The sequence below is a fragment of the Culex pipiens genome, chromosome 3, assembly GCF_016801865.2.
Source record: "Culex pipiens pallens isolate TS chromosome 3, TS_CPP_V2, whole genome shotgun sequence".
Taxonomy (NCBI): Eukaryota; Metazoa; Arthropoda; class Insecta; order Diptera; family Culicidae; genus Culex; species Culex pipiens.
Window position 1 is genome coordinate 37,385,180 of NC_068939.1, and position 27,798 is coordinate 37,412,977.

General features: G+C 36.9%; 2 protein-coding genes across 7 annotated transcripts; one reads left to right on the forward strand and one right to left on the reverse strand.

Annotated features, from left to right (window-relative positions):
• LOC120415819 (peroxisomal targeting signal 2 receptor) lies at positions 1 to 27,798 on the reverse strand. 6 transcript variants are annotated; one of them, XM_039577448.2, is made up of 4 exons: positions 27,390 to 27,798; positions 1,354 to 1,949; positions 1,089 to 1,291; positions 1 to 819 (listed from the first exon to the last, which is right to left on the reverse strand). In XM_039577448.2, the coding sequence occupies exons 2-4, from the start codon at positions 1,942 to 1,944 to the stop codon at positions 651 to 653; spliced, it is 963 nt and encodes a 320-aa protein (XP_039433382.1). In that variant the 5' UTR covers positions 1,945 to 1,949; positions 27,390 to 27,798; the 3' UTR covers positions 1 to 650. The 6 variants fall into 6 exon arrangements, with proteins under 6 accessions (XP_039433382.1, XP_039433380.1, XP_039433381.1 ...); XM_039577446.2 differs by lacking the exon at positions 27,390 to 27,798 and adding an exon at positions 12,565 to 12,852; XM_039577447.2 differs by lacking the exon at positions 27,390 to 27,798 and adding an exon at positions 12,650 to 12,851.
• On the forward strand, positions 21,772 to 25,065 carry LOC120415818 (arrestin homolog). Its single transcript, XM_039577442.1, has 4 exons — positions 21,772 to 22,153; positions 22,627 to 23,178; positions 23,240 to 23,573; positions 23,637 to 25,065. Exons 1-4 carry the CDS (start codon positions 21,989 to 21,991, stop codon positions 23,780 to 23,782), a joined length of 1,197 nt encoding a protein of 398 aa, XP_039433376.1. The 5' UTR covers positions 21,772 to 21,988; the 3' UTR covers positions 23,783 to 25,065.

A 27,798-nucleotide genomic window follows, 5' to 3' on the forward strand; every position in this document is an offset into this window, starting at 1 on the left:
TCAAAACGTATAAAATATTTAATTTTATTTCCAATTTTTGCACTAAACTGACAAGACACCATGACCTGAACTGAACTGCTAGGAAATCATAGCTTGCATAACTCTCCGAACCATGCTTTCGCGAACTAATAGTTAGAAGTACATAAATTACAATGATCAAAACAATGAGCTTACAGTTTAATATAAACTAACGCTTTAACGCGCGTTCTGCCTCAATTCTTGCCCCTTTGCCCATGCATTAACCTAACGAACGGGTTTTAAATTTAGCGCTACACCAATATACATCCATATTTGTTTTTGTTTTGTTTTACGGTTTACTTCAAATTTGTTCATATTACATTAGCCAATTGTTTATGATATACAAAACCTCTTTTTTATTCTCGCTATCTCACCAGGATAATGTGCTTTGCTTCTAAAATAGTTTTTGTCCAATTGTTCTGTTTTAGACTACTTACTTCCTAAATCACAATTTGGTTTTTCTTATTTTTTCCCCTTTCTAGACTTTTGAGTTTTCTTTAAATTTCTTTAAAATCCACTTCCCGTTTCTCCCTCCCGCACGCGCTTTTACAGAGTACAAATAAAACATCTGGATAGTTTGTTTCTGCATTTTTGGTTGCTGCTTTCAAATGCCAACTTGCGGCCCAGATTTCTTAAATCTTGTCCGCCAGACAGTCCGGCTTGAATACGTGCACGAGCGAGTCCCAGCCGCAATCGGCCAGCTGGTTCTGGCGCCGCCGGTTCCAGTCCAACCCGTAGGTGAACTCCGAGTGGTGCTTGATCGTCTCGAGGGCCTCGTTGCTCTTCTTAAAGTCCCAGATGCTGGAAGGAAAGAAAAAAATAACAATTTAAACTAATCAGTGTTTAAGGTTTAATGTTTCGTTTTTGATAAATTAAAAGAAAAACTAAATTATTTTTTTGTAGTCTAAGCAGACACGCTGTCAATTTTGGCGACCCTCAATAGATTGCACTAATCGCCACAAGGGCGCGCACGATGCATTTATCAGGATTAGCCTACTTTCAGGCTTACAACGAGTTCCGCCAAAAGATGGCGATTTTTAAATAATTGAGAAATTTCAAGCTAAACTTACCGCGTAGTGAAGTCGTACCCAACGCTGGCCAGCACCGATGGGCTGTGGGGCGAAAATTGTACTTTTCGCACCGCAAACTCGTTTCCCTTGAGCTCCGCCAGCGGGATGCCAAAGTTGCGCAGGTCCCAAACCCGGATCAACCCGTCCGAAGCGCCCGTAGCTAGCACATTCGAGTCATGCTTGCACCAATCAACGGTCAGAACCTGCAAGAATAAAGGGGATTGTTAGTAATGAATTATGGTTTGTTTTGAGATTAGAGCAGTACCTCTCCCTCGTGCGCCTTAATGCTGGCAATCGGCAGATCGTAGCACAGAATGTCCCAAATCTTGAGCATTCCATCGCCGCTAACGCTGGCAAACGTGTTCGGGATGTGCGCCGCAAATACCGCGTTGTACACCAGCTGGGTGTGACCGATGTACGTGCTCAGCGAGTGGTTCCGGATGGGGTCCCAGATTTTGACGGTGCTGTCCCAGCTGGCGCTGATAAACAGCTGCTCGTACGGGACCTTGCTCCAGTCGACGCTGTAGATCTCCTTCTTGTGCTCGCGGTACACCATCTGCGGCGGACCGTTGTTGGCGCTCAGGGCGGTGTTCCACAGCTGGACACTGCCGTCACCCGATCCGGACACCACGATCTCCTGGTTCGACTCGGACCAGGTCACGTCAAACAGACCGTCCGTCCAGTGGTGGGTGCGCTTCTCCACGATCGTACCGCTACCGTCCAGCTCCAGGAAGTACAGCGTGCCACCGCCGGCCAGCCCGTAGAACTGGCTCGACGCCACCACAAACTGGTCCGGGTTGAAGGGCGAGAACCGCACGCTGTAACCATGCCGGTTGGTGGTGAAGAACGTCGACATTGGAACTGGAAGGAGAAAAGAGAAATCTGTTAATACAAATCGCATTTCATGTTTCGCAAATGTAGTTTCAGCTTCAAAAACTAGATGGCGGACAAAAACTTGAACGCACTTGCGTGCAAGTTGCGTAATCTTACTCAAGTTGATTCAAAGTTGATCGCGCCACTCGACGCAACGTACGAAAACAACTCTTGCACGACCAGCCAAGCCGGATAATAAACAACAAACCCCGCGATCTCCTTAACTGGTCGAAAGGCACTCTACACCAACTCTACGAAGTGGTCTCGTTGGGAAAGCGTTGCACACACTCGTCTCGTCTCATCCACGATTAGCCAGCGCTGAGTGGCAGCACTTCTTCATCCACCCAAGGTCAGGCCGTGGACGGACTTGGACTTGCCGCACCAACTGCTGCTGCTGCACTTGACAGCGATTGCGGGTATCTTGAGCGGAGATTAGATTCCAAAAGTAAGCAGCAGCAAGTTTGGCGGTGAAGACGACGACGGCGGCAGTAAGTAGCTTTCATTATTTATTAAACAACACCACACAGCGCGCGACGACGACGACCGACCGCCGTCTTCCTGTGTGTCTAGATATGGCACTAAAGGTATAACGCGCGCCGTGGTATCACCATACATCGGCTTCGCCGATTGCCGTTCGCACTCCGAGTCAAGAGGCGGTACCGTGGGGTGAGGTTAGGTTGAACTTCGCCAAAAGTTACATTGCGTTACAAGTTGCAAGAAACTTGCATACAAGAGTTGCGAACAACTCGCAATTTTTGAGTCTTCATCAGATTAGTTGCTCAAACTACTTCTACTTGAAGGTACCGTCTATCTACCACAATCGTACGTTGCTCTACAGTGTGACAGAGGACTGTGACGACAACCGATTATTACACGATGATGACGGACTCGAGCGAGCTTCCTCATCTGCTGGAGATTCCCAACCTAATGCTTCCGCATCGCAATGATTACGAAGAAAAGAGTTTTAATCAACATTTCTTCAGCGGACCAAAGATCGAACCAAAAGTCCAGAAGAATGTGAAGTTCTTGGAAGACCGAAAGCCGATCGGTCCACGTGTGTAGAACGATGACGACGCGACCGCGCACACACGTGCTATCAAAGCAAGCATGATGACGATGATGGCGCCGCCGCCTGCGAGCTGTGTATTGGTGATGTGCTTCTCTTGGGTGTTATGAATGAGAGTGTGATGGATGGCCGAAATGGAGGAAAAGAAGAGGCGAAACTTCTTTGGAGCAAGTTTTATTTGGGGGTTTGATTGTGTTGTAATTCTGAGATTTTTTTTTATAGGGTTGGTATAACAGTGGATGTAAACAAAGTTCATTTCTATCACTAAATTTGATTACATTTAGTTTGAGCAGGATGATCTGCTTGTTTATACTGTCTTTTGTCATAAAAATATGTTTATTTTATTTTTTTCACGGCTCACGAAAAAATTAGGATGGACTGTGTTTTTGAAAAGTGCTCTCAATGTACAAATTTTCAAAAACGGAACGCGAGAATCGTTTCTCCAGACAATTTTCATACATATTGCCAATCCCTAGTAACATTTCAGGTTATAAGTAGGCCTCAAAAATGTGGACTTACCTTCAAATTTGAATTTTAAACTTAAAAAAAAATCCCATAGAAGTGGAGTGTTTTTTTTTTCTTTCAGTGTATTTTTTTCAGAAAGCCCATCAAATTTTCTACAAGTTTGTCTTTGACCACTTTTTGATACGATGAAACGGCTTCGAGTTACGGCAATATTTAAATTACGAAATACAAAAAAAAAATAAAACACTTACGCCTTCTCGAATGTTATAATCGAAATAAAAAAGCTACTTATACACAAAATTGGTTCGAGCCCGGGCACAGCCGATGGAAAAAACATTGAAAAATATTTGCATCGGCCTAAGAAGAAAATAAAAATATCATAACGCTGAATTAGCGATTAGAGTATCAATAGGGCGAAATCTTGGATGTAAACAAGTAACCTATCCCACTCTTGCTCAGCGTTGCATCGAATCAAAAAGTGGTCAAAGACAAACTTGTAGGAAATTTGACGGGCTTTTCGAAAAAAAAAATACACTGAAAGAAAAAAACACCACACTTCTATGAGATTTTGTTATTTTTAAGTTAAAAGCAGTGTTGGGATTCGAGTGAGAAGAAGGAAAGCTTTTCTCACTCGCGAGCAAGGGAGAGAACTTGTAGTCCTTTCCTTTCAGCCTTTTTTCTCGCGTTCTCGCTCTCGTCGCGAGCGCCTCGTGCTAGCCATTCGTTCCAAGATAGCAATTTGTTTATCAGGTTTATGAATGCGAACGACACGATGGTAAAGAGGTGTAACTTCAATAGTTGTGTTGTTTTTTTTTTCGTTGCCAACTCGTTTTACTTCTCGCGAGCGGGCAATTCTTTCTCGCGAGCTAGCCCGTTCGCGAGCGGGGGAGAGAACGGGCAATCGGCGAGTTGCTCTCGGCAGCTCGGGACTCGCGGCGAGAACTCGAGAGAGATGATTTTTTTTTCTCGCGAGGGTGCGAGCATGCCAACACTGGTTAAAAGTAAAATTTGAAGGTAAGCCCAATTTTTTTTTGTTCAGATTTTTTTCTGAAAATAGCCTAAGATGTTAAACAAAGACTCACGAAAAAATTTTGAGTGAACACCTCTCCTAAAAAAAATACAAAAATGATTTACTAAAACTGTTTTTTTAAGTGCTCTAAACGTCAAAATTTTTTAAAAACCTAACGTGGGAATCGATTCTCCAGACAATTTTACATAAAAGTCTTCATATTTCGTAAGTCCAATTCTTGTACAGTTACAGAGGTTTTATAAATTAAAATGTTGAAAAAACAAAAGTTTCGGTATTTTTTGGCAATTTCTATATGTGTGACTTGATTTTTCAGGCTCGAAATCCCGAATTAGACTTTTAAACGTAAAAATTAAAAAAGCTCATAGAAATGGAGTGTTTTTTTCTTCCAGTGTTTTTTTTTGTGTCTTTGACCGCTTTTTGATGCGGTGCAACGGCTTTGAGTTACAGCAATATTTAAATTACGAAACACAAAAAAAAAATCACTTATGCCCTTCTCGAATGTCATTACCGAGTGCAACTGGCTACATATAAAAACTATATTCTACTTAAAGTTAGAAAAGCTACACCATATAGCGAAGAACTGTAATTTGTGAAAATCAGTATTTGACCTTCGGTAAAAAAATATTAAAGTTTTACCAAACATCGATAAAACTTGGTAAAATTAACTAATTTTTTTAGTTCACTAATCTGTTCTGATTCCGGAGTTAAAAAAATGGTAAAATCTCCCAAAATTGATGAAAAAAAGGGGGTTTAGAAAATGATTATTGGAGAATCTTTGTTCGACTTTTCGATTATTTTAAATTTTTCAGGTTAATTTTTTTTATTAATTTTGCTCTCTGATTTCCGATGATTTTTGAATGGAAGTGGGATTATTTTAAAAGAATAAAAAAAAATTTCCTCCAAGCTTGAATTTTAATAAGCTTAGCAAACATGATAAAATGTCAACCCATTCTAAATCGAGGTACATTCATGTACTTACTAATTTCTTGTTTGTATTATTCAAAGTTTGTTAGAATAGAAAATCTATCCATACATTGGATATATTTTGTTGTTTTGTTATAATCGAAATCCTGTTTGTGGTAATTAAAAGCATCAGGTTATTTTCAAATAGGCACACATTAAAAAAATGTCACATGTCAGTTTTGTTTCGCAACGATTTGAGCTTTACAACTTATTGAACCGATATTACGACCTGAAATACGTACCAAAAACTACTGCTCAAACAAACAAAAACTGTAAATTTATCATGAAATCACTTATCAATTCACCACTCCCAAAAAAAAACCAACCACAATCACTCCCACTTTTCAAAAATCTTCAAAGTCAACTGGTACAGTCCGCACCGCGCTTAAGCCGACTCTTGCTTGCTCGCGCCGCCACGTGTCTAGAAAAACTGAAAATCGGAAAATCCTCCAACTTGCAGTTCTGCGTATCTGCGGCCCATATTTGCCCCCTAGGACCCCCGAAGGGGAAGGGAGAAAGGGAAAGCGAGGACCAGCGAAGGGGAAAATCTTCCAACACGCGCCTTTTGCTATTCTTATTTTCACCGGTTTTATAGTGTTTGAATGCATTTTTGTTGCGTTTTTTTTTTCCCTTCTGAGTCTTCTTTTCCACTGTGGCGCGCCGCGTTGCACGAAAAACTAAACCAAAACCAAAAAACGCAGTTCTAAGCAGAGAGTGTTTCTTCTTTTTACGCGTGAGAGAAGGAGAGCGACGGGGAAAAGCGGTTGGAAAACTGAGGAAAAAAAAAAAGAAATTTCGAAAACCATAACATTGCACCGCGCCTAGAAGAAAAACTCGCGCGCGCAATCGTTAGAGCTGATGAAAAAAGGAAAATTGTGCATCGCGCTTAAAAATAATACAAATCGTTAGAAGAGCGTGCGAGTGTTTGTGTGCCGAGGAAAAACTATTGAACTAGAAAAAAAGACTGTAAAAAGTTGAACCGGGAAATGGATTATTAGCCTCTGGAACTGGGAATGCTTTGGCTGGGAAAATGTGGAACAGTTTTAAAAATAGACATTTTTTCTCTATTTTTGACAATGTTTTTCGATTATTTACGTTAAAACGGATCAATTTATGTCGTTTTTCTTTCGGAAAATACGAAATTGTTTTATTACAGCTTTTTAGATAAGTTGTTTTCCCAATTAAATTTTGTTCAATTTCCAAAAAAAACAGTTTTTTGTATTTTTGAGAGATCTCAACATTTTCCGCATGACCTAATTTCCTGCTTTTCCTCGGAAAAACTGCACCCAGCAAAAATGGCGTTTCAAGTCAAGTCGCTCCTCCTTGCAAGTGCAAGTGAAAAAACAAACCTGCCAAAAACAAATAAGCAATTTTTCCCCTTTAAAATAAAGCCAAGCGCGCGTGAAAAGAAGTATCTGGCCCCCATTTTGCAGGCGCCCCTACGCCACGATAGTTTAAATAAGAAATGCAATTTTATGACTCGGGCCGCGCAGCTCTGGCGAAGGCCGGAAACCAAACTGCGAAAATTCCTAAGCTTGATGGTCATCTTGAGTTTTGTTGAGATTTTGATTCATTTTGTTGTTGATTTGTTCTAGATGATTTTTTTCTTAATTTTTTAATTTTTATCTTTAATCTTTTTTTCTGGTTTTTGAAAAAAAAAAAAAACAAATATAACAAACGTCATAAGTGAGCTCTGTGGCTGGTTCATAATCGATTTCCTCATTACAACAAATTCAATATCGTTTCATTGGAGGCGAAGCAAAATGAAATCGAAAGATATTAATTAACAACATTGGACATGTTATGAGGAGAATTCACGATCACTTTTCGAAAATGACCAACAAAACAAACTTCCTCCCGTATCAAATCTCACAAAAATAAGCCTTTCTTAAACATTAGCTAAAAAGTTTAATTTGAACAAAAAAAAAGCTGCCGCGTGTATCCAATTGACCGCTTCAAAAGCCACGAGATAATTGTTGGTAAATGGCGAATTTGCGAACCGTTTTTTCGCCATCACATTAAGTGGTCGTAAAGGGGATCGTACATAAACAAAATAAACGTGATTTGGGTTTTTTTTTGTTGTGTTGCTGCACTTTCGTTTCTGATTAGTTCCTGGCTTTGAAGTGGACGCCACCGAGTGGACTTCCGACGGGGAGAAATGAAACGTGAACATTTAGTTATGCAACTTTGATTTGATTGGAAGCTGCTCAAGTTGAGCATTTTAACCATGGGAAAGTCCATGTTTTGATATTTTTCGTATTTTATTATGACGACGGAGTAAATTTTAGTATAATAAAAAGTTCATGTTCGATTAATATACAAAGTACAAAAAAAAAACAAATTTGGTGTCAAAAAGTGTGTAATTTTACATCAGGAACTAGTAAATTTATCAGTTTCTGTTTCAGTTCAAATATTTCATGTTATTTTTTTTTGTGAAATTAGGTCATTGCAAATATTTTTAAAAGTTTATGTTTATTTTAGTAAAACTAAAAGCAAAAATTGAACATTAGTTTCTAAAATGTAGAAAATCAGGAAATCTACACAGAATCAAAATATATCAGCCGTTTTCTGTAGAATTATTTTTAAGAATTTATTAAAAAAAATGTTAAAATACGTTTCAGTTCTTAGATAACCGTCTTTTTTAAATAAAGAAAAGACTAAAAAATACTAAAACAAGAATTCAGATTCTGATTTTAAAGCTTGTTAAAGTACCGCTCTTTTCAACTCTCATTAGCAAAATTTGCTTGACAAAAAAATAAAAAAATAAATAAAAAATTAACTAACGAAACATGATTAGAACATTTGAATGAAAAAGAGCTTTTTTAAAATGCATTATACACTTGTTCACAGCAATTATTAATATTCAAAATATCTGAAAACTGACAAAAAATTGCGAAATTTTTTTTTTGTGCATCGAGATCAAACATTTATTATATAATCATCAATGCAGAAAAAGGCATTTTAAATAATTTTCAGTTAACTTATATAACTTTTTTTCATTAAAATTGTGAAATCTTTAGTAAACATACGAGTGGGGAAAAAATAAAAAAAAATAATAAAAATATATAAAAAATATTTGCGATTGCCTTATTCCTTCTTCGATTTTGAATTTTTAGACCACATAAAAGAAAAAGATTGAAAACCATGATTTTTTCATAAATTCAATTACAATTTGTGAACTTGTGTCAGAAGCATAACTGTACTTATATATAAAGCATAATAATTTGAAAATTATGATCGAAATTTGCAAAAATAAAACTCTTACTACAGTCATGGCCCGGAAAAATCATCCAAACTTCAAAAAATTTAAGTGCTTTGAAATCGGAATGATCCATTCATTCCTATCCATTGCATTTATAATTACATAAAAATTTTCACAAAACTACGTATTTTTCCTGAATTTTGAAAATGCAATGTTTCTCGAAAAAAATATAATAATTAATATTATTGCAATACGATCATTTGATACCCATATTGTAATAACAAAAAAATGAGTTTTTTTTTTTCGAATTTAAGCGGTAATCAAATTTGTCAAATTTGATTAAAATGTAGTTGCAGAATTCGAAATCGACGTTTGAATTTTTTTTTTGAATATACAAAAATAAAATAACAAAACTCCGTGTTTTCGAAAAAAATACTTAAATCTAGGTTTTTTTACAATATGGGTATCAAATGATCAGATTTTTTTCATACATTTCGAAAGTCATCAAAAAATTTGAATACACTCAAAATTTTCACAAACCTACGTATTTTCGAAAAAAAATACTTAAAATTTCAGTGTTTTACAATATGGGTATCAAATGATTGAGATTTTTCATACATTTCGGAAGCAATATTATTTTTTTGAAAATACTCAGAATTTTCACAAAACTACGTATTTTTGAAAAAAAATCTCCAAATTACAGTTTTTTACAACATGGGTATCAAATGATCGGATTTTTTTCATACATTTCGAAGCTATAACACAAATTTTTAAAAATACTCAAAATTTTCAGAAAACTACGATTTTTTGAAAAAAATACTTGAATTTTTTTTTTCAATTCATGTTTATTTGTTATACTAATCAGAATACAATATGCTTAACTTATTACAGGATGCAGAGTTTTGGAGATTCTTACAGCTACAAATTAATTCAGATACAATCATTTGATGAAATGAATTCCGTAAATTTCGAATAAGCGAGAGCAGACAAAACTTTCTAAAATAACTGCTAACATTGTAACAATATCAGTATCGATGATCGGGATTTGTTGATACATTTCGAAAGCAATAGCACAATTTTTTGAAAATACTCAAAATTTTCACAAAACTGCTTTTTTTCGAAAAAATACTCAAAATTTCAGTTTCACAATACGGGCATTTAAAAAATTGTGTTATAACTTTCGAAATGTAAAATAAAAACGATTATTTGATAAGCATATTGTTGAAAAAATGAAATTATTAGTATTTTTTTCAAAAACACGTAGTTTAGTGAAAATTTTGAGTATTTTCCATTTTTTTTTGCTATTAATTTCGAAATCTATGAAAAAATCACGATTATTTGATACTCATATTGTAACAAAACTGAAATTTTGAGTATTTTTTTTTTTTGAAAATACGTAGTTTTGTGAAAATTTCGAGTATTTTCAAAAACAAATTATTGCTTTCGAAATGAATGAAAAAATTCCGATCATTTGATACCCATATTGTAATAACAAAAAAAATTATTTTTTTTTCGAGAAAAATTGCATTTTGAAAATATAGGAAAAATACGTATTTTTGTGAAAATTTTCATGTAATTATAATAGCAACGGATAATTGACATCATCCCGATTCCGAAACACTATAAGTTTTTGAAGTTTGGATGATTTTTCATAGGATTATAGCCAATGTATCCCATATAGCCAGAATCCCATAAGCTCTGTGCCTCAGTTATGCACGCCTCGGTTTTGCATCCCCCATATGCGGTGCTAAACCAAGGCAAGACTGTATTGTTGTTGATACAGTCCAGACATGATTGTCCGAAGGCGATGGAAAAAAACTCACTTCGGATAATGGAAACACAAAAAATGGGTTTTGTCTTGTTTTAGTATAACTCATTAACTACTCTTAAATGATTTAGAATTTTTAAATCCAGTAGCGGTGATAAAATAATGAAAAATGATTTTTTTTTCAAATCTAAGCGGTAATCAAATTTGTCAAATTTTATTAAAGTGTGGTCGCAGAATTCGAAATCGATGTTTAGATTATCCGAAGTTCGATTATGTAAAGTAATTTTAAGGTAAGAAAATAAATAAACACGAAAAATTTTTTTTCTCATAATTCGATTGTCGGAAGTTTCATACAAACCTTCGGATAATCGAATTTCTGAAATAGATTCACAATCAAATTATTTAAAATACTACTGGACTAAAACTAAATAATGGATCGTTCTAGATTCATATCTTTTCCCCCTGATTTGTCTTTGAATTTTCATAAATATTGGTTCAGATAAATCTAAATTATGTGTATCTTATTAAAAGATAATATTATCACAAAATTAATTTGGTGTCAAAAATCCATTCATGGAATTATGTGAACAAAAAAATTTTCAAATTGAAATGTTCATTTCAATTCTTCCATAAAAGTGTGTGCAAATTACCCCTCAAAAGGTGTCCAAATTTCCCCAAAAATTGTGTTCAATTAACTCCACAAATTATGTCCAATAAACCCCGTTCACATTTGTGAAGTGGTCATTTAGAAACCTTTTGATGTTTGCAGATCAAAAACGGGGTTTTAAACGAATTTGACTCGAACGATCAACAGAAACACAAATAAACTAAATTAAACAGATGCACAATAAAATACTAAAAGTAAAACTTTTCGTACAACAAATGGCTCAAACTGAACACGGTAAAAATTAAAAAAAGAACGTGGGCATTTGAGAGTTATATGAGTTGTTTTTTTTATTTTTATTGATAATTTATAAATACCAAATTGTTCATACTACAAACAATACAACTTGACTGGTTCAAACATGTTACCCGTTAAAAAAAATAAAAAAATAGCAGCCATTTTATTTTTAGTAGTAATTAGGCCACATTTGACGAAGGTATATCTTCATTCTGTAACGTTTATAATTCTGTTTCTGTCACCTAAGAAAACTTTCCAATGTTTTGAAATTTCAAAATTTAGTTCAGAGACTATCAATCATCATTGATGGCTATTATCATCATCGAACTTCATATTCATTCCAAGCAATCCTCTCTTTTTCTCTCAAAATCCAGCATCATTTCGGCGTCGCGACGCCATCCAGCACACAACCAAACCCGTTTACAGTTGTGCACACGTGTGCGAAACGGAATCTGCGCACCGACCTCCGCACACACTCAAACAAAACGCACACATACACACATTTTCACCCATATTTTGTTCCTTTTCTCTTTTTTTCTCTCCTGGTGAATTTCAAATGTTCGTTTTGTCCAAATTCGCCAGCTTTTTTCCCTCCGCACACACACTCACACAGATTCGAAGCATCAAAGTATGGCGTCTGAATTTTCCCGCAAAATTTTCAGTGTCGAGAAAAACGCACACTGGTGTTGGTGATTGCAAAATGCAGTTTTTCCCTTTTCCAAAAACAAAAAAAAAATCGACAAAATAAAAACAGCTCTCGCGAGAATCGCACGCAAAAGGAGTTCTAATTTTCTAATTAGACACCGCGCGCTTGCTTGTGCACGCAAAAGGAGAAAAACTCGCGGAAAATTGCGTGGAAAAACGCATCGCCGCGTCTTAAGTCGCAGCCGGTTGGGAAAGGTCGCGTCTTTTGGCTAGGGGCAGGTCGGTCGTCGGTGCGCGCGCGAAAAAGATGGTCTTGAAGACTATTTTCGGAGTGAAATTAGACGAAAAACGGGAAAGTTATTCTAGGGAGTTGCGGTGACGATATTTTTTTTGTGTGTGCAAAAAAGGGAAAAGAAATGATAATCGCTTTCTAGATGACAGACGCAGGATGGATTTATGTGATAAATTTGGCTGGTTTTGTGAAAATGGAGCGAAAATTGTGCGCTCCCAAAATGGCGGATTTGAGCATAAATTTAGAATCTTCACTCGATACCAGTGCTTACCATGCTCGAAACAGTTTCGGTACAAAATATGTTAAAATATCACATTTCAAGTGGCAAAAACATTCAAAATTGAACCCGATCATACAAACGGCGGCGAAACGGGCGAGGGGTTGTAGCACCAAATTAGATCACTTGCACTTGGACACACAGCAGAGATTTTGCACCTTAAATGTTTGCCCCCCTATCGGGAGTGTCAGAGCGGAAGAAGAAAGTTAAACCACCACGGACGCCTTCCAGACGCCCACTGAAGGTGGCATCCGAAGGAGGCTGGCCAGCATCCCCAGGCAGAAACGTCTTCGAGAATGACCCCCCACCCACTGTTATCACCCCCGAAGGGGGTGGAAATGCACTTTGGGATGACCTCCCAGGAAGGGTAGGGTGGCCCCCGAATTATCACAAATAAGAGAAGTGTTAACACAAATTTGAGAAGATAAAAAAAACTATTTTTGAAAATGAAGAAATTTCGGTGACCCAAAAAAAAGCAACAAAATGTCAACAGCCACCCTAACAACCAAACTGACCCTCAAACCACAGCGGAATTGGTCGAATGTGCCACCCTAGGTCCAGTCAGAGGAAGAAGGGTTCGCCAGAGCTTGCATAAAAGGAGAGGACCGGATGTCGTCGGAGCTACCTCTACGCATAATCGAAGGTTTGTACAGTTGCAAAAACATCAACGGCAAAATTTGGCTGCTATAGCTGAAAACAGGAAATCGGATAAACTTTGTGCGATTTGAGTGGGGTGAGGAGAAATACATTTGAAATAGGTAGGGTGACCTTTTAAATTTATTTATTTAATTTGAGGCCAAAACTTGTCACAAACATAAAGGTGAAAAAGAGGTAAACACATTATTAAATCTTAAATATTAAAAAAAAGCATCAAAATTTCCATAAAAATAGACTGAAATAAGAAATGAAAGTTCATTTTCAAACGAAGATAAACATTTTTAGCTTGAATGAAATAATTCATTTTTTTTTATTTCGTTGTACAACAGGAATTATGTTTATTATGTTGATGATACGTAAAATTTCGCACATTTTAATATATCAACAAAACTGTTAAATGCAACAACCCAAATTTGAATTAAAATTAAAAAAAATATTAAATTTGTTTTAAAATCGAAACTTTATTTTGCAAACTAAACGTAAAAATTAAAAAAAAAAAACAACACACAAGTCACATGTGTTTATATCTTTTTTATGATTCTTCATACTATGAAAAAAATATAACTGCTCTATATCTGATAAATACTATAAATGGAAATCGAATTGAAATCGAACTTGTAAACTAACTATTCATTCCCGAACTGTTAAAAATAAAATTTACATATGAATTCAAAAAACAGTTTTATATGAAATTAAGCAAGCATCAAGTAAACTATTTTTGCATAATTTAAAGAATGTGATAGGTCAAAAAGCTGAATTATGGTGTTACATAATTTAAAAAGTGTAAGGCCGCTGCAAATATTAAAAATTTCAACAAAGTTAAACTAACAAAAAAACACATTTTGGAAAATCCTAATGTTAGGAAATATAAGCAATATTAGAAATTCTGATGCACTAAAAGTTGTTTTTTCATTTGCATTCTTATTGAATATGTGATTTAAAAACAATAATGACAATACAATTATAAATGAAATAACATAATTTTAGAATTTTTAAAATATTGATATCAGGTTTTAATTTTTTTAATACTATTTTTTCAATTTTTTTAAAACAAGCAAAAACATATATCAATAGTCTGTCAAAGCAAAATTAAAATTTTAAAAGAATTTTACGGGATATCAATAGTCAAAAATATATCTTTGGAAATTACTCCAGAAATTGAAAAAATAAATAAATAGGAAGTTTCAAGTTCAGCTGATTTTGGCTGATTTGATGATAATATTTTTTTCTTGCTGTCAAAAGTTCATCACTTTTAAATTAAATTTCCTTTGCTTCGTTATAATTATTCACTTTAAAATGCAGAAAAAAACCGAACTCATCTGGATGAAATTCCACGAAAGTTTTGGACAAATGTTTTTCCTGCTTAAGTTTGATTTTCTACATTGCATTCTTTATGGCAGAGCTGTCATTTCCTCCACTCTGATCCGGTTTTTTATTCTTAAGGCAAATTGATCAATAGCGTGGTTCACGGATGTATGATGAAGACAAAAACATCAAACGGAATGCCCCATAAGCTACACAGCAAAAAATCCGATGGTAAAATCGCATGCAAAAGCATGCACATCACCTTCGTCAAAATAAACACTTAATATAACACACTGCATGCACAATTTTTGCAAACACAAAAAAAAAGTTGCAACCAACGGGTTTTAAACCCAGCACCAACAGTAAGGACTGGCGCCTTAGCTCACTCGGCCATCAGACCGATAAAAAGCTGTAAGGATAAACGCATATATAAGCTTGTCATTTCGGTCAAGTAGGTTTCCCATACTGATGGGCTACATATTTCAGGGTGTAAAATCACATAAAATTGCATAAAATAATGCAATATTTATTTTTCACCCACACAGCAAAGAAATTAGTAATACAGCTGCATGTAAAAGGCCCGGGTGTAAAATAAATGTTGCATTATTTTATGAAATTCTCTGTCATATTACATCCTGAAATGTGCAGCTCATCAGTATGGTGAACATACTTGACCGGAAGCTCATATATGCGTTTAACCTTTCTATTTTCATCGATCTGTTGGCCGAGTGGGCTAAGGCGCCTGTCCTTACTGTTGGTGCTGGGTTTGATTCCCGTCCGTTGCATCTTTTTTTCTGTGTATTGCTTTGCATTTGTTTTTTTTTTGCAAAGTTTTTCCTGAAAGAAATCTATAGAATCGTTAAATTTGCTCGGGGTTTGGGAAACTTTTTCTGAGAAAAAGTAAAAAATGGACACTGGCAGGATTAAACTTTATTCAAGACCGCTGCCAAGCTCTTGTAGAACTCCTGAAACTTTTTGTTACTTGGGATTAAAGAGGCGGACCCTCTAAATCAAATGAGCTCAAATTGCAGGCTGGCTTCTGGGGACATAGTACTTGGATTCTCCTATTAATACACTCGAAATCAAAAATTAGTCATTCTCATATATCCAAGATTTATATCATTCAAATCGTTCAAATTGTTTCCTACACAGAAAAAAAAGGTTGAATTTTGGATGGTTGTTATTCTGTTTGGTTGATTACCTCTTTTTGGGTAATTTTACTTGAAAAATGTGTAAAAATGTGAACCTGATGAAAATTCACCAGTTCTTGACACAATATTACACTTTTTTTTTGACGCAAAATTTGTCATCATTTCCTTCATTTTTTTCTGTGTAGAGTAAATTTCTAAAAATCTTATTTTATTTTTCATACCACAAAAAAAATGAATTTCGATTAACTCATATTCAACTCATGTACCAAAAATTCCGGCAACCCTAACAAACCCCAACCTACACCAAAACAATAATCTCATTGGGATGAGGTTGATGAGAGATGCTGCTGCTGCTGCGCCCTGCCATCCCATGTAGTTTCAGGGTGGCAACGACACACGCATGTTCCGTCGCGTCGGCGGTGGTGACGGCAAAGAAAAGCCCCCTGGAAAAGGTGCATGGCTTGGAATGTGCATTATTGATTTTTCTTCTCCCTGGGATGACCACCTACCCGGGAGGCTGTGCAAGTGTTGTGCGGTTTCAGCGTGGACATGGAAAAAGTGCGCCTCATTACGCAGGTGGTGGGTGGGGATTTCCAGCGTTTTCCGCACCACCCGCCGGCAGCAGCAGTGAGGTGATGTACGTTGTTTAAAAGATTTTTCCAACATTTTAAGGGCGAGAGAATAATGCAGTGCGAAAGTGCGTTGGCGGGTGGTTGTTTGATGTTTGATCGTCATTTGTGATGCCGATATCGATTGTGATTGTGATGGACATATCGGTCAAATGGTTGATTTAAGGTGAAATGCTGGCGATAAGGAATTTTTGACGTTGTGTGGTCGAGTGGAAAAAAGGACCAGAGATTTAATACGGATGCTTCTTTGATTGAAGTCAAGTGAAGGTGAATGACAGCGTAGGGGAGAGTGGGGAGACTTGATCCCCTTTTTTTGTATCGCACATAACTCTGGCAATTTCTCACAAAACTATGATCTTTTTGCATGAATTGAAAGCTTACACATTCAACTATGTTTGGCTGATAAGGGTATTTCATCAGATAAACTCTTCGAATCATGCAAAGCGTTTTTAAAAAATATTTTAAACCGGCATTTTCAAAATGTTGGGGGTAATTTGGTCCCCCTTTCAACATTTTGAAAAAATCTTCAGGAACATGTTTTTTATACATCCAAACTTTTAATTTTCTATAAGTTATAGCAATTTCACATTAAACCTGTACGTTTGTGTTCAAAATATAACAAGTTTAGCATGCAAAATATTTAAAAACTTAAAATATTCTTGTTTAGACCAAAATTGAGCATGTTTACAAAAGCTGGTAATTTTTGTTTGCAAAACTTTTGAAAAATGGTTCAAACTGCAGTAAGTTATGTACAACTATACTAAAGGAAACTTTGTACGAAAACCCAGCCCAATTATTTATTCTTGAGGCTGATTCCAGTGACTGTAAAAATGGAGCGATCAAGTCTCCCTAAACGCACTTTTTTAAACAATTGATTGTAAAAATAGTATGACGATAAATTTAACGTCAAATGCGTGAGGGTTTTGGAGTTGATATGTTTATCAAACAATTCATGTATAAACAATATTTTTTTGAATAATTTTTGAGTGTTTTCTATACTTATTAAAACAAAGAAAAAAGATCTCTTGGAAGTTTTTTGCAGCACTTTTTAGAAAAATGTGTGTAGCTCAATCTAAACATTTTTTATTTTTATCTTTGTTTTCTACAATGAGTTTTAGTCAATTTCGCACAACTTTCTAGAACAAAGCTAATTGTTTTACCCACATGCTGGCGAGATACAGGCTTGGGATCAAGTGTCCCCGGGGATCAAGTCTCCCCACTCTCCCCTACTGATTTGTGGTGAGAGAAAAGTAATGCATGACTCAAATCATGATTGGTGAGTTATTAAACATGAAGATTGAATTGCACTGTTCAGGGAAGTGAACAATGCTTTTGAATAATTTTGACTATTTTGTTTGTGTTTATAAATGTTTCATTTAAAAAGAATATGCTATTTCAACTAATAAGATAACATTTCCATTGGTTAAATTGATTTAGGTAGGCCGTTGCAAATATTTTATGAAGTTTATGTCCCACGACAATGGTCAAAGTTCCCCTCGAAGGCCAGCCTAGTCCACATTTAATTTTGAGCATCATTGGTCAAGGAAAAAAAATGAAATGACGCTCAAAGTTAAAAGCTCTTAACATGGATTATTTATATAAATCACGAGAAAACCAAATTTTCTAGATTTCTTTTAATCTGTATTAGCTACCTGGTATCAATAAGCCCATCAAGCAGGAGATATTAGTTATTCTATATTTTTAACACGAATGGTTTTGAAATTATGCTGGAGAATTCCAAGTGGTCTAATGAATTCAACAACAAGTTTTTTTTAAGGCAAATGGGTTGACATACAATTTCCTAGAAATTTTGAGTTGTAAAGAATGAATGTTATCTGAACAACATACAATTAAATAAGTGTGATTAAATATTTGTTGATAAATTATAATTCCTTTTGATTTAATTATTTTTTCTTTATTCTCGTGTGTATTTGTTTTAATAAAAAGATACAATTCAATACAAAACTATAATCTTGTCGACTTATAATTTGTTCGGTTGTCAGTTTGATTTGATTTGATCAATTTGAAAATGTTGAATGTTTTTAGCGTTAACTATAAAAAATATTTCTAAGATTTTTTCAAAGCAATCGTTTTTTTTTTATTTATCAATGTTATGATTCTTTTGTCTCTCTCACTGCTTGAAAAATAAAGCTGAAATTCATAAATACTGAACAATTTTTGTTATCTTCGCAATAAAAAAAAGCAATCTCGTTTTACATTAAAACACTCATATTTTCAAATTCAATATTATCAACAATAATAATTTAAAAAAAAAATATTATTTTATTTTTAGAACGTTGCAAATATATTATAAAGTTATTTTGTTTGTGGTTTAAAAAACTTTTTGTAGTGCTGTAGAACAAAATGAATGAAATTAAAATATTAAAAATATATATATAAAAAAAATACATCAGCGCAATAAAATGCTTTTAAAACTGTTTTCTGTCAATTACATGTCTAATTTCATTGAAATATTTAAGTTTTTTTTTTTATATTTTTGGCCCTCAATTTTTAGACCCATTACAGAAGAGGGGGGGATAAACATTGAAAATAAGTTTAACGGTCTTAATAAATTAAAAAAAATGCTTTTAAGCGATCATATTGAGGATCGTTTTAAAATTAATTTAAATTATGTAAAATACCATTGAATTCGAAGCAATTGTTTGAAGGCTAAGAGCGAGTCCACGAGCAAAGCATACTTATCTCGCATCGACCTCACCAATCTGCCTGAAATTTTCAGAGGTTGTTTGTACATATAAAATTAGCATCTGGCCAAAATATGAGCACTCTAGGTCAACGGGAAGTGGGGCAAATCGGGACACAAAGTTTGAAGGTTCAAAAACGTCAAAAAACTTAAAAAGGCTATAACTCAGGCAAAATTCAATTTATTTTCAAAATTCAAAATGCATATGAAAGGGCTTAAAAAATGCAACAAAATGCAGGATAGAGCATCCCAATTGGTTAAATCTAAAGGGAGTTATTGGTATTTTAGTGAAAAAATAGCATAATTTTCAAACTCATATAAAAAAGTGTTCCATCCAGATATCAACTCGGTTCGACCTGCAGCTTGTTGGGGACATCTGGGACTACCATCTGAGACTGAGAACGCTTTGGGAGGACCCCTTAGATCCCATTTTCTGGTGATAATTTTATCATATTCGTGTTCTTGAGACAATTTCACAATAGAAACATGCATATAAATGTTTATTTTGATCCATTTTAACCCTTAAAAACATAAAAGTAAAAAAAAATCTTCGATTCACATTTATTGAAAATCAAGCTCGTTTCCAAGGATACTAGATGACACCAGAAAAAAGCAGCTTTTTAATTTTTTTTAACTTTTTTTTTTAAAGGGTTGAAATGGATCAAAATAAACATTTATATGCATGTTTCTATTGTGAAATTGTCTCAAGAACACGAATCTGATAAAATTATCACCAGAAAATGGGATCTAAGGGGTCCTCCGAGCAAAAATTTACAACCAAAAAATTCACTAAAAGTAAAAGTGTCTATTTAATATGTTAAACTGCCTTACCCAAAGCGTTCTCAGTCTCAGATGGTAGTCCCAGATGTCCCCTACAAGCTGCAGGTCGAACCGAGTTGATATCTGGATGGAACACTTTTTTATTTGAGTTTGAAAATTATGCTATTTTTTCACTAAAATGCCAATAACTCCCTTTAGATTTAACCAATTGGGATGCTCTATCCTGCATTTTGTTGCATTTTTTAAGCCCTTTCATATGCATTTTGAATTTTGAAAATAAATTGAATTTTGCCTGAGTTATAGCCTTTTTAAGTTTTTTGACGTTTTTGAACCTTCAAACTTTGTGTCCCGATTTGCCCCACTTCCCGTTAACCTAGAGTGCTCATATTTTGGCCAGATGCTAGTTTTATATGTACAAACAACCCCTGAAAATTTCAGGCAGATTGGTGAGGTCCAAACGACGTCCCATACAAAGGGGTATGCCCTGTTCGTGGACTCGCTCTTAAAAACAAATCAATTCAAATATGTTTACAAAATTAAACAAAAAAATCAAAAAATCTTGAAATTTGGTGGCGAGTTAGCAACTGAGCAAGTTAATTGTAATAACTCAAAAATAACAAACAAACAAAATTACACAGGATAACTTTGCCATTATTGATAGTGTAGTGAATATTTTGTCATTTTGTAAACATGCTTTTTTGGTATAATGTTCACATTTATATTTGCTCAATTTTACTCACCATGTTTCAATTATTGATTTGTTTAAATTTAGATAAATCTTACTGTTGAAAGATTATCATGATTATTTTTTATCCCTCCTCCCCGTCAACCATGACCAGAATTGAGGGACAAAATTTTAAATTAAGTGCTTAATAAAACCCTAATTCAGAATCGATTTAAAAACACGAAATACATAAACATATTTCTTGTAAAACCAAGCTATTTAGGCATTTTTTTTTAAATAGAATATCCTAAACCGATGGTTGGTCCTAAAACTAGTAAAGCCTTCGTAAAACTTTGAAATAAAATCGATTAGACCTCCAGACAAAAACCGAGAATCGACTGCTGCTGAGAAAATATTTTATCCAAAAGAAAAAAAAATCTTCCTATTGCTTTTCACCCCAGAAGGTAGTAGAGCTTGCCCGGCTTTTCCGAGCCCAACCGGTTCAGAACGGTTGAGCCAAGAAGCCATACAAACGACTAGAGCTGGGACGCGTGTCCAGCCAAGAAGCGATTTGTGTGCACGATAAGGAAGTCTGAGGAGAGTTTACGAAAACAACAAAACTGGCTGGTCTCGTGGCAGAGGAATTTTCCGACAAGTTCAACTGGTGGTTTTTTGGTCGTCTTTAAGCTCGTTTGTTGGGAGTCTGGTTTATTGAAGTTATATGTCCAATTGTCCAACTATCATAAAAACAACAAAAAGTCACGTTTCAATTCACGATACAACTGTAATAACGGGGATAATGTGCAAACTATTTTTAGAAAACATAATAAGTCACATGTGCTGGCAATGCATCAAATAACAATGTTTTCATGAAAATGTAAGGTAAATACCTCAATATTAGCTTACGTTCGAATTTACAACCAATGGGCAAAAATGTCCCCCCATCCGGTACGAAAATCGCACCATTCATAAAGCCAAAACGGTGACGTCACGTCACGAAACAGGATTAAACACCGTCCGGCCGGGTGGTGACATTTCCAACTCACCCGGCGAGTGCACCAAATTCCAACGCCCAGCAATTTTCCAAGCAGTTCGAACAAACAAACAGCGTGGAAAACCGCCAGAATGGCAAACAAATGTCCAACGTGTGAATTAGATAATTCAGTTATAACATAATCGGAGGGGGAGTGGGACAAAGGGAAAACGAGGTTGGCAAGGACATTAGGGAAGAAGTCCTACAGGTGCCCCCCGGGAGGCCACCCCATTCCGGGAGGGGGTGGGCAAAAAGTATAAAAACTTTGCCAGAACCGGTGCCGAGCTGCACTTCTGGTTGTTATTTCAAAGCAAGCATAGCACATAGTATCTAGTTCTACGCGAGTTGAGCGAAAGAAAACGGTCAAGTTTATACCGACGAACGAATCGCTGTGAGTGAACTCTGTTTCAGACCGCCGAGCCCCGTAACGACTGCGCGAGCTTTTTCATCCTAGAACGCGAAGTTAGGCAGAGTTCGACCGGAACCAAACTAGTGATGGTTGTCGCTGTGAAAGTTTTCAAAAAATCCGCACCGAATGGCAAGATAACCGTGTACCTCGGCAAGCGCGACTTTATCGACCATGTCGAGCACGTCGACCCGGTGGACGGTGTGATCGTGCTGGACCAGGACTACCTGCGGGGACGCAAGGTCTACGGACAGGTGGGTCCTTGTGGGAGGGACACGTGTTGAGGATCGGAAACAGTGTTTTCGATGGATTGACAGTGACAAGTTGACAAATTGACAGAGTACTTACCCGATGTGTCCTGAACAGCTACAAAAAGTACTTACCAAATTGCTGGATCGATCGTCTACTGAAGTTTCGCGTTTGCTTATTAGCAATGTGAAATCCGTAATAGAAGTGAATATCGAAAAATATCCAGTAATTTGTAATTGATCCAAACATTGCTTTAGAAAATGAATTCAACGGTTTGTGAAATATTTGCTGATTTTGAACAGCTTTGACAGAGTACTCACCGAAATTCTGGAACATAACTCGGTTTGGTTACGCAATTGCTTAGTTCAAAGTTAAGTCCGAAGTCCTAATCGAAAAACGCCCGTAATTAGATTTCACGCGTAACACCACAACTTTATCGCATTAGGCTAATCGAATTACGTTTACCCTCTCTCCCCAGCTCATCACCACCTATCGCTATGGCCGCGAGGAGGACGAGGTCATGGGGGTCAAGTTCTCCAAGGAGATGGTCCTGCTCAAGGAGCAGATCTACCCGATGGTGAACTCCAAGATGGAGATGACCCCGATGCAGGAGCGGCTGGTCAAGAAGCTGGGCGCGAACGCGTACCCGTTCATGTTCCACTTCCCGTCGATGGCCCCGAGCTCGGTGACGCTGCAGGCCGGCGAGGACGACCAGGGCAAGCCGCTGGGTGTGGAGTACTCGATCAAGATCTTCGTCGGCGAGGACGAGGAGGAGAAGGGCCACAAGCGCAGCACGGTCACGCTGCTGATCAAGAAGCTGCAGCACGCCCCGTCCACCCGCGGCCGTCGCCTGCCCTCGTCGCTGGTCAGCAAGGGCTTCACCTTCTCCCAGGGCAAGATCAACCTGGAGGTGACGCTGGATCGGGAAATCTACTACCACGGCGAGAAAATCGCCGCCAACATCGTGGTCACGAACAACTCTCGCAAGACGGTCAAGAGCATCAAGTGCTTCGTGGTCCAGCACTGCGAGGTACCGTAACGCAACTGCACTGGTCTCCAAGCACTCCCACTAACCCCAACTAAACTTCCAGGTCACCATGGTCAACGCCCAGTTCAGCAAGCACATCGCCTCGCTGGAGACCCGCGAGGGTTGCCCGATCACGCCCGGCGCGAGCTTCACCAAGTCGTTCTTCCTGGTGCCGCTGGCCTCGAGCAACAAGGACCGCCGCGGAATCGCCCTCGACGGCCACCTGAAGGACGAGGACGTCAACCTGGCCTCGTCGACGCTGATCAGCGAGGGCAAGAGCCACTCGGACGCGATGGGTATCATCATCTCGTACTCGCTGCGGGTTAAGCTGAACTGCGGAACCCTCGGCGGGGAGCTCCAGACGGACGTGCCCTTCAAGCTGCTGACCCCGGCACCCGGTAAGCGACCCCGGATTGAACTCTCCGATTGAGACTTGTTTACTTATGGCACTTTTTTTCCAGGAACCATCGATCGCGAGCGAGTCAACGCGCTCAAGAAGATGAAGTCGATCGAGCGTCACCGTTACGAGAACTCCCACTACGCCGACGATGACGACAACATCGTCTTCGAGGACTTTGCTCGGCTGCGAATGAACGAACCAGAATAAGAGGTGAAGCAAGCCCATCTGTTGCATCCACGTTGCATCTACATCCTAGAGCTGTTTAATTTTTAAAATCTTTACCAACTATTACTATTTCAAAGTGCCACCTCTGGCGCTGGACTGTCTGTAAAACATTTCCACAACCTGTACGACCTGCGTACATCGAAAAACTATGTGATATTTCAAAAAGCTAATGTTCTGTTGTCTGTTTTGAAAGTCATGCTATAGTTTTCCAAAGATTTAGTTTTAAAAAAGTTTGAAAAAATCATGAAAAAATACCAAAAAAATAAGCACTAAGTAACTCGAACTGATTTGATTCATCGATTAATTTTCGCTAGTTTCAACAACAAAAGAATGAACAGCTGCGCAGTTGGTCAAACTAAGTCATCAAGAAATCACATTGAAAATTGTCAAGAAGAAAAATTAATCGATCAATCGGACACACAAGCCAAGTAACAATACCAGAAGTGAACGAATCGAAACAAAACCCGCTCCAGCCACGGTCCTGCTTGCGCCAAGGACTTCCGAAAGTACACCCGAAAGTCCCCGACTCGAACGGACCGGGCTGGACGCTCTAATTTTAAGATGAAGAAGAAGAAAATTTCTTGTTAAACCACTATCTCTCACACCACACACACACACAACCACTGATGACGGTATTATGACGTGAAGACACACGCGAGCTTTAACAGTTATTTTTCGTTTTTTAACATTTTTAAAACGGAAAACCACGCGAATCCCAACAAACCTTCGAAACGTCAAACGGGCAAAACTGCTCGAACAGGTGCGCCAGTGTGTGAGCGCGATTCGAGCAGTTTCGACGCTTTGGCTCGGGATTCGCGAGCTTTTCGCGCGACAAACGCCCTAATCCTTCCCCATTGAGCCATCGCATGCGGAACCGTCCAGGTCGACAGGTCTTTGCATCTGAACCTGGAGGACCGGCAACGAGGAGCCGATCGGGGAACGATTTGAAGGAAGTACTTCGCAATCTCCCCATGAAACGCAAGTGGAACGAGAGCCAAACAGTGAGCACCGGCAAGCGCTTCCCTGCTTGGAAGAGGTGGGAAGAATGGGGTTTAGTTTAGCTTTTGTTTTAGTTATGTTTCGTTGGTTTTAGTTTTGTTTCTGTGTAAAAGTTCAATAGAAAATAAAACAATAAAATAGATACCGGCCAAATTAAGTTATTATGTTCTAAACAGGCAGAGAAAAAAAGAGATTTTTATTTTTTGTCACATTGTAACAATCGAAAGTTTGAAACAATTAAAAGTATTTATGGTACATTGGCAGAATTTTGTGTTTTTTACGATTGTATTTTTGTCGGTTGTGTTTTTTGTTTTTTTTTATGATTTGGTGTTTCGGTCATTCTTTGGTAACTCGGAAAACATTCTTTAGTAACGGTACTATTTAATCTGGATTGAAACAAGTTTTATGTGAACGTAACCTTCTTCACCACATGGGATGCACAATGATCGAAACTAAATTTTGAGACAAGCTGGTTTCTCTAGTTACATTTTAACAATTATGTTTCACAGCCATCCCACGTATTTAGAACACCCACAAACTCGGCACACCTCGGTGATAATTCGAGCAATTTTTTTTCTACGATGTATTCCTTATGGGATTATTATTTAGCATAAGGCAAAATTATCTTCAACTCTACTTTTTTAAGGGACTGGTTTTGGCCATTCTCCAGCTATTTCGCATGGTTTTTATTTACAAGTGGAATTTCAATTTCACTTCTACAATTCGCCGTTGTTGTGCTATCTTATCGCACGTGCATTTTGGGCCAAATTGAGTTAAGAATACCATTTTGTGCAGCACAGATCCCCGAAAATCGATTCCAATCCTGATGGATGAAGTTTCAATCTTGTCGTGCCATCTTGACACAGCCTTAAAATTGCTGTAAGTGCGACAACTGGCCAAAGCGATTTCAGGTCAGAACGCGTTTGACACACGTACATGCCCGACTGCCGTAAACATTTTCAGGACTAAGGCAACAACATTCAACCAAACTTCGGGACAATGCACAGAATGGTCAGCCAAATAAAACATGAGTGATATTGTTTGCATTGCGTGTTCTACTTTTTTCCCGAAACGTCAAATAGCTACGTGCGACAAGATAGCACGACAACGTCGAATCAACAGTCACTTAACTTAGGAGTTATCCGTAAACCACTTTTTTGTATGGACAATTGACAACAAGGGATGAAGATTGCTTGTAAGAATGTTTGTAAACAAAAAAATATCATATGCACTCAAGAGATTGTTCACTTGTTGATATTTTTTGAAAGTTCATGAATGATTTCCTAAGTTCAGTAGCGAAGAATTGAATGTTCACATGATTTTGCTACTGATTAAAAGCGATACCAAGTGACGTCTGACGTTTCATCTGTTAATGTATTAGTGAGCTCAACATTTCACCCGAAAATCTCACCACTCACTCGTTGATCATTCCGTTTATAGATTCTGGAAAAAAAGAGAAGAGAGACGTGATCTCTTACGATTTTCTCTCTCAATAAAACTCTGTTGATGAAGATTCTTTCATCAACAGAAGAATGTAACATAGGGTGGGGGTGACAATGGTATAAAATAAAGTGTTTGAATTTCACTATATCTCATAGAAAAGCGAATGAACCTTCACTGGAAATATGCCCACGTTTGTCCTTTTTGCTGGCCAAATCTTGTGTTGAGCAACTTTTTTTTCTACAAAAAATGAATTCTCTTTTTTTATGTTTTTCTTCGTGAATTTGTTGTATTTTTATCAATTTATCATGATTGATATTAATTGATAGTTTCAGGCCGTTTGCCTACTTTTCATCATTTTTCAGCCTCTTTTTCGATTTCTGAATGTTTTTCGCATTTTTGTTTAGGCTGATTCAAATTTTATTTACAGTTTATGTTCCTCAGCTCTGGGCGAGATAAAGGTGGAGAGGGTTAGGCAAAACGATAAAAAACGAAATTTCAAGCGTGATTTTCAAGTATCACAAATGCTTTTTAAAATCTTGACAGTTATGCTATTATCAAAAATACGTAAATTATCAATGAATTTATGAAAATATTTAATTTCCTAAACTTTCACGTTTTTTCTGTGGTCCCAAAAATCAAAATTTAGAATTGTAAAAAGACTTTATTTGATTTAAAATGCATAAATAAGCGTTATGAAATGTTCTCTGAATTATTTATAATCGATTTTAAATTTTTGCCATTTTTTTTTGCTTCCTGATTTTTTTTTTGAATTTTGATAAAGACTAAAAAAAACAAATAAGCAATGGCCTTATATAAGCAACAACAAAGTGTGTCAAATGATAATCCTAAACATAACAACAATTGCGGAATATTTGTTTTGACATAAAAAGTAGGGAACATTATTATAAAACATGGTCAAAATAAACATCAAATTCTTTTCCAATGATTTTTGAAAATTATAAAATGGTAATTAAATAATGTTTGAGATTTTCTAGATCGAAGCCCGTCTAGAAGTGAGAAGTGGTAAATTTCAAAAAAAAACAAACTTATTCGAAAAGAATTGTTGTGATTGAAGATTGCACTATTGTGCAAGTATTTAAGAATTAAAAAAAAACGGTTAATTCACAGTATCTGCATCGTCACTCACCTTATAAAACTACGACTAGAAAGGCACTTGAGCAAAGTTAGCCGACTCGGACTAGCAACGACTACTACCACCACGTGCGCACCAACTGCTAAAACTTGCACGTGTTTGCCGCGTACTTCCACAAGAATTCACACAAATTTGCACCACGATTCTTCACGACTTCACAACTTTGCGTCCCAGCAAATCACGAATCCTCTCTCAGAAACCTCTTCCAGGGCACAGTTCCGGCGCACGACTGAGCCCAAAACAAGTTTGGGTGCTTTAAATTTTTCCTTGCGGTTTTCCACGCCACCCATGCACACACACACACGCACAATCGCGACTGATATCCTTTTAAAAATTTAAAAGGCTTCTTTCCTCCGAAAATTTAACCTCCCAGCCGAAGACGCGAAGACACACGATCGTCGGT

Excerpts from the sequence above, each read along its gene's own strand:
- LOC120415819 (XM_039577448.2), bottom strand. The coding sequence starts at position 1,944 with ATGTCGACGTTCTTCACCACCAACCGGCATGGTTACAGCGTGCGGTTC. Across the intron at positions 1,292-1,353 it reads TTAAGGCGCACGAGGGAGAG|GTTCTGACCGTTGATTGGTG; the intron begins GTACTGCTCTAA and ends TTATTCTTGCAG. Across the intron at positions 820-1,088 it reads GGGTACGACTTCACTACGCG|CATCTGGGACTTTAAGAAGA; the intron begins GTAAGTTTAGCT and ends CTTTCCTTCCAG.
- LOC120415818 (XM_039577442.1), top strand. The coding sequence starts at position 21,989 with ATGGTTGTCGCTGTGAAAGTTTTCAAAAAATCCGCACCGAATGGCAAG. Across the intron at positions 22,154-22,626 it reads GACGCAAGGTCTACGGACAG|CTCATCACCACCTATCGCTA; the intron begins GTGGGTCCTTGT and ends CTCTCTCCCCAG. Across the intron at positions 23,574-23,636 it reads GCTGCTGACCCCGGCACCCG|GAACCATCGATCGCGAGCGA; the intron begins GTAAGCGACCCC and ends CTTTTTTTCCAG.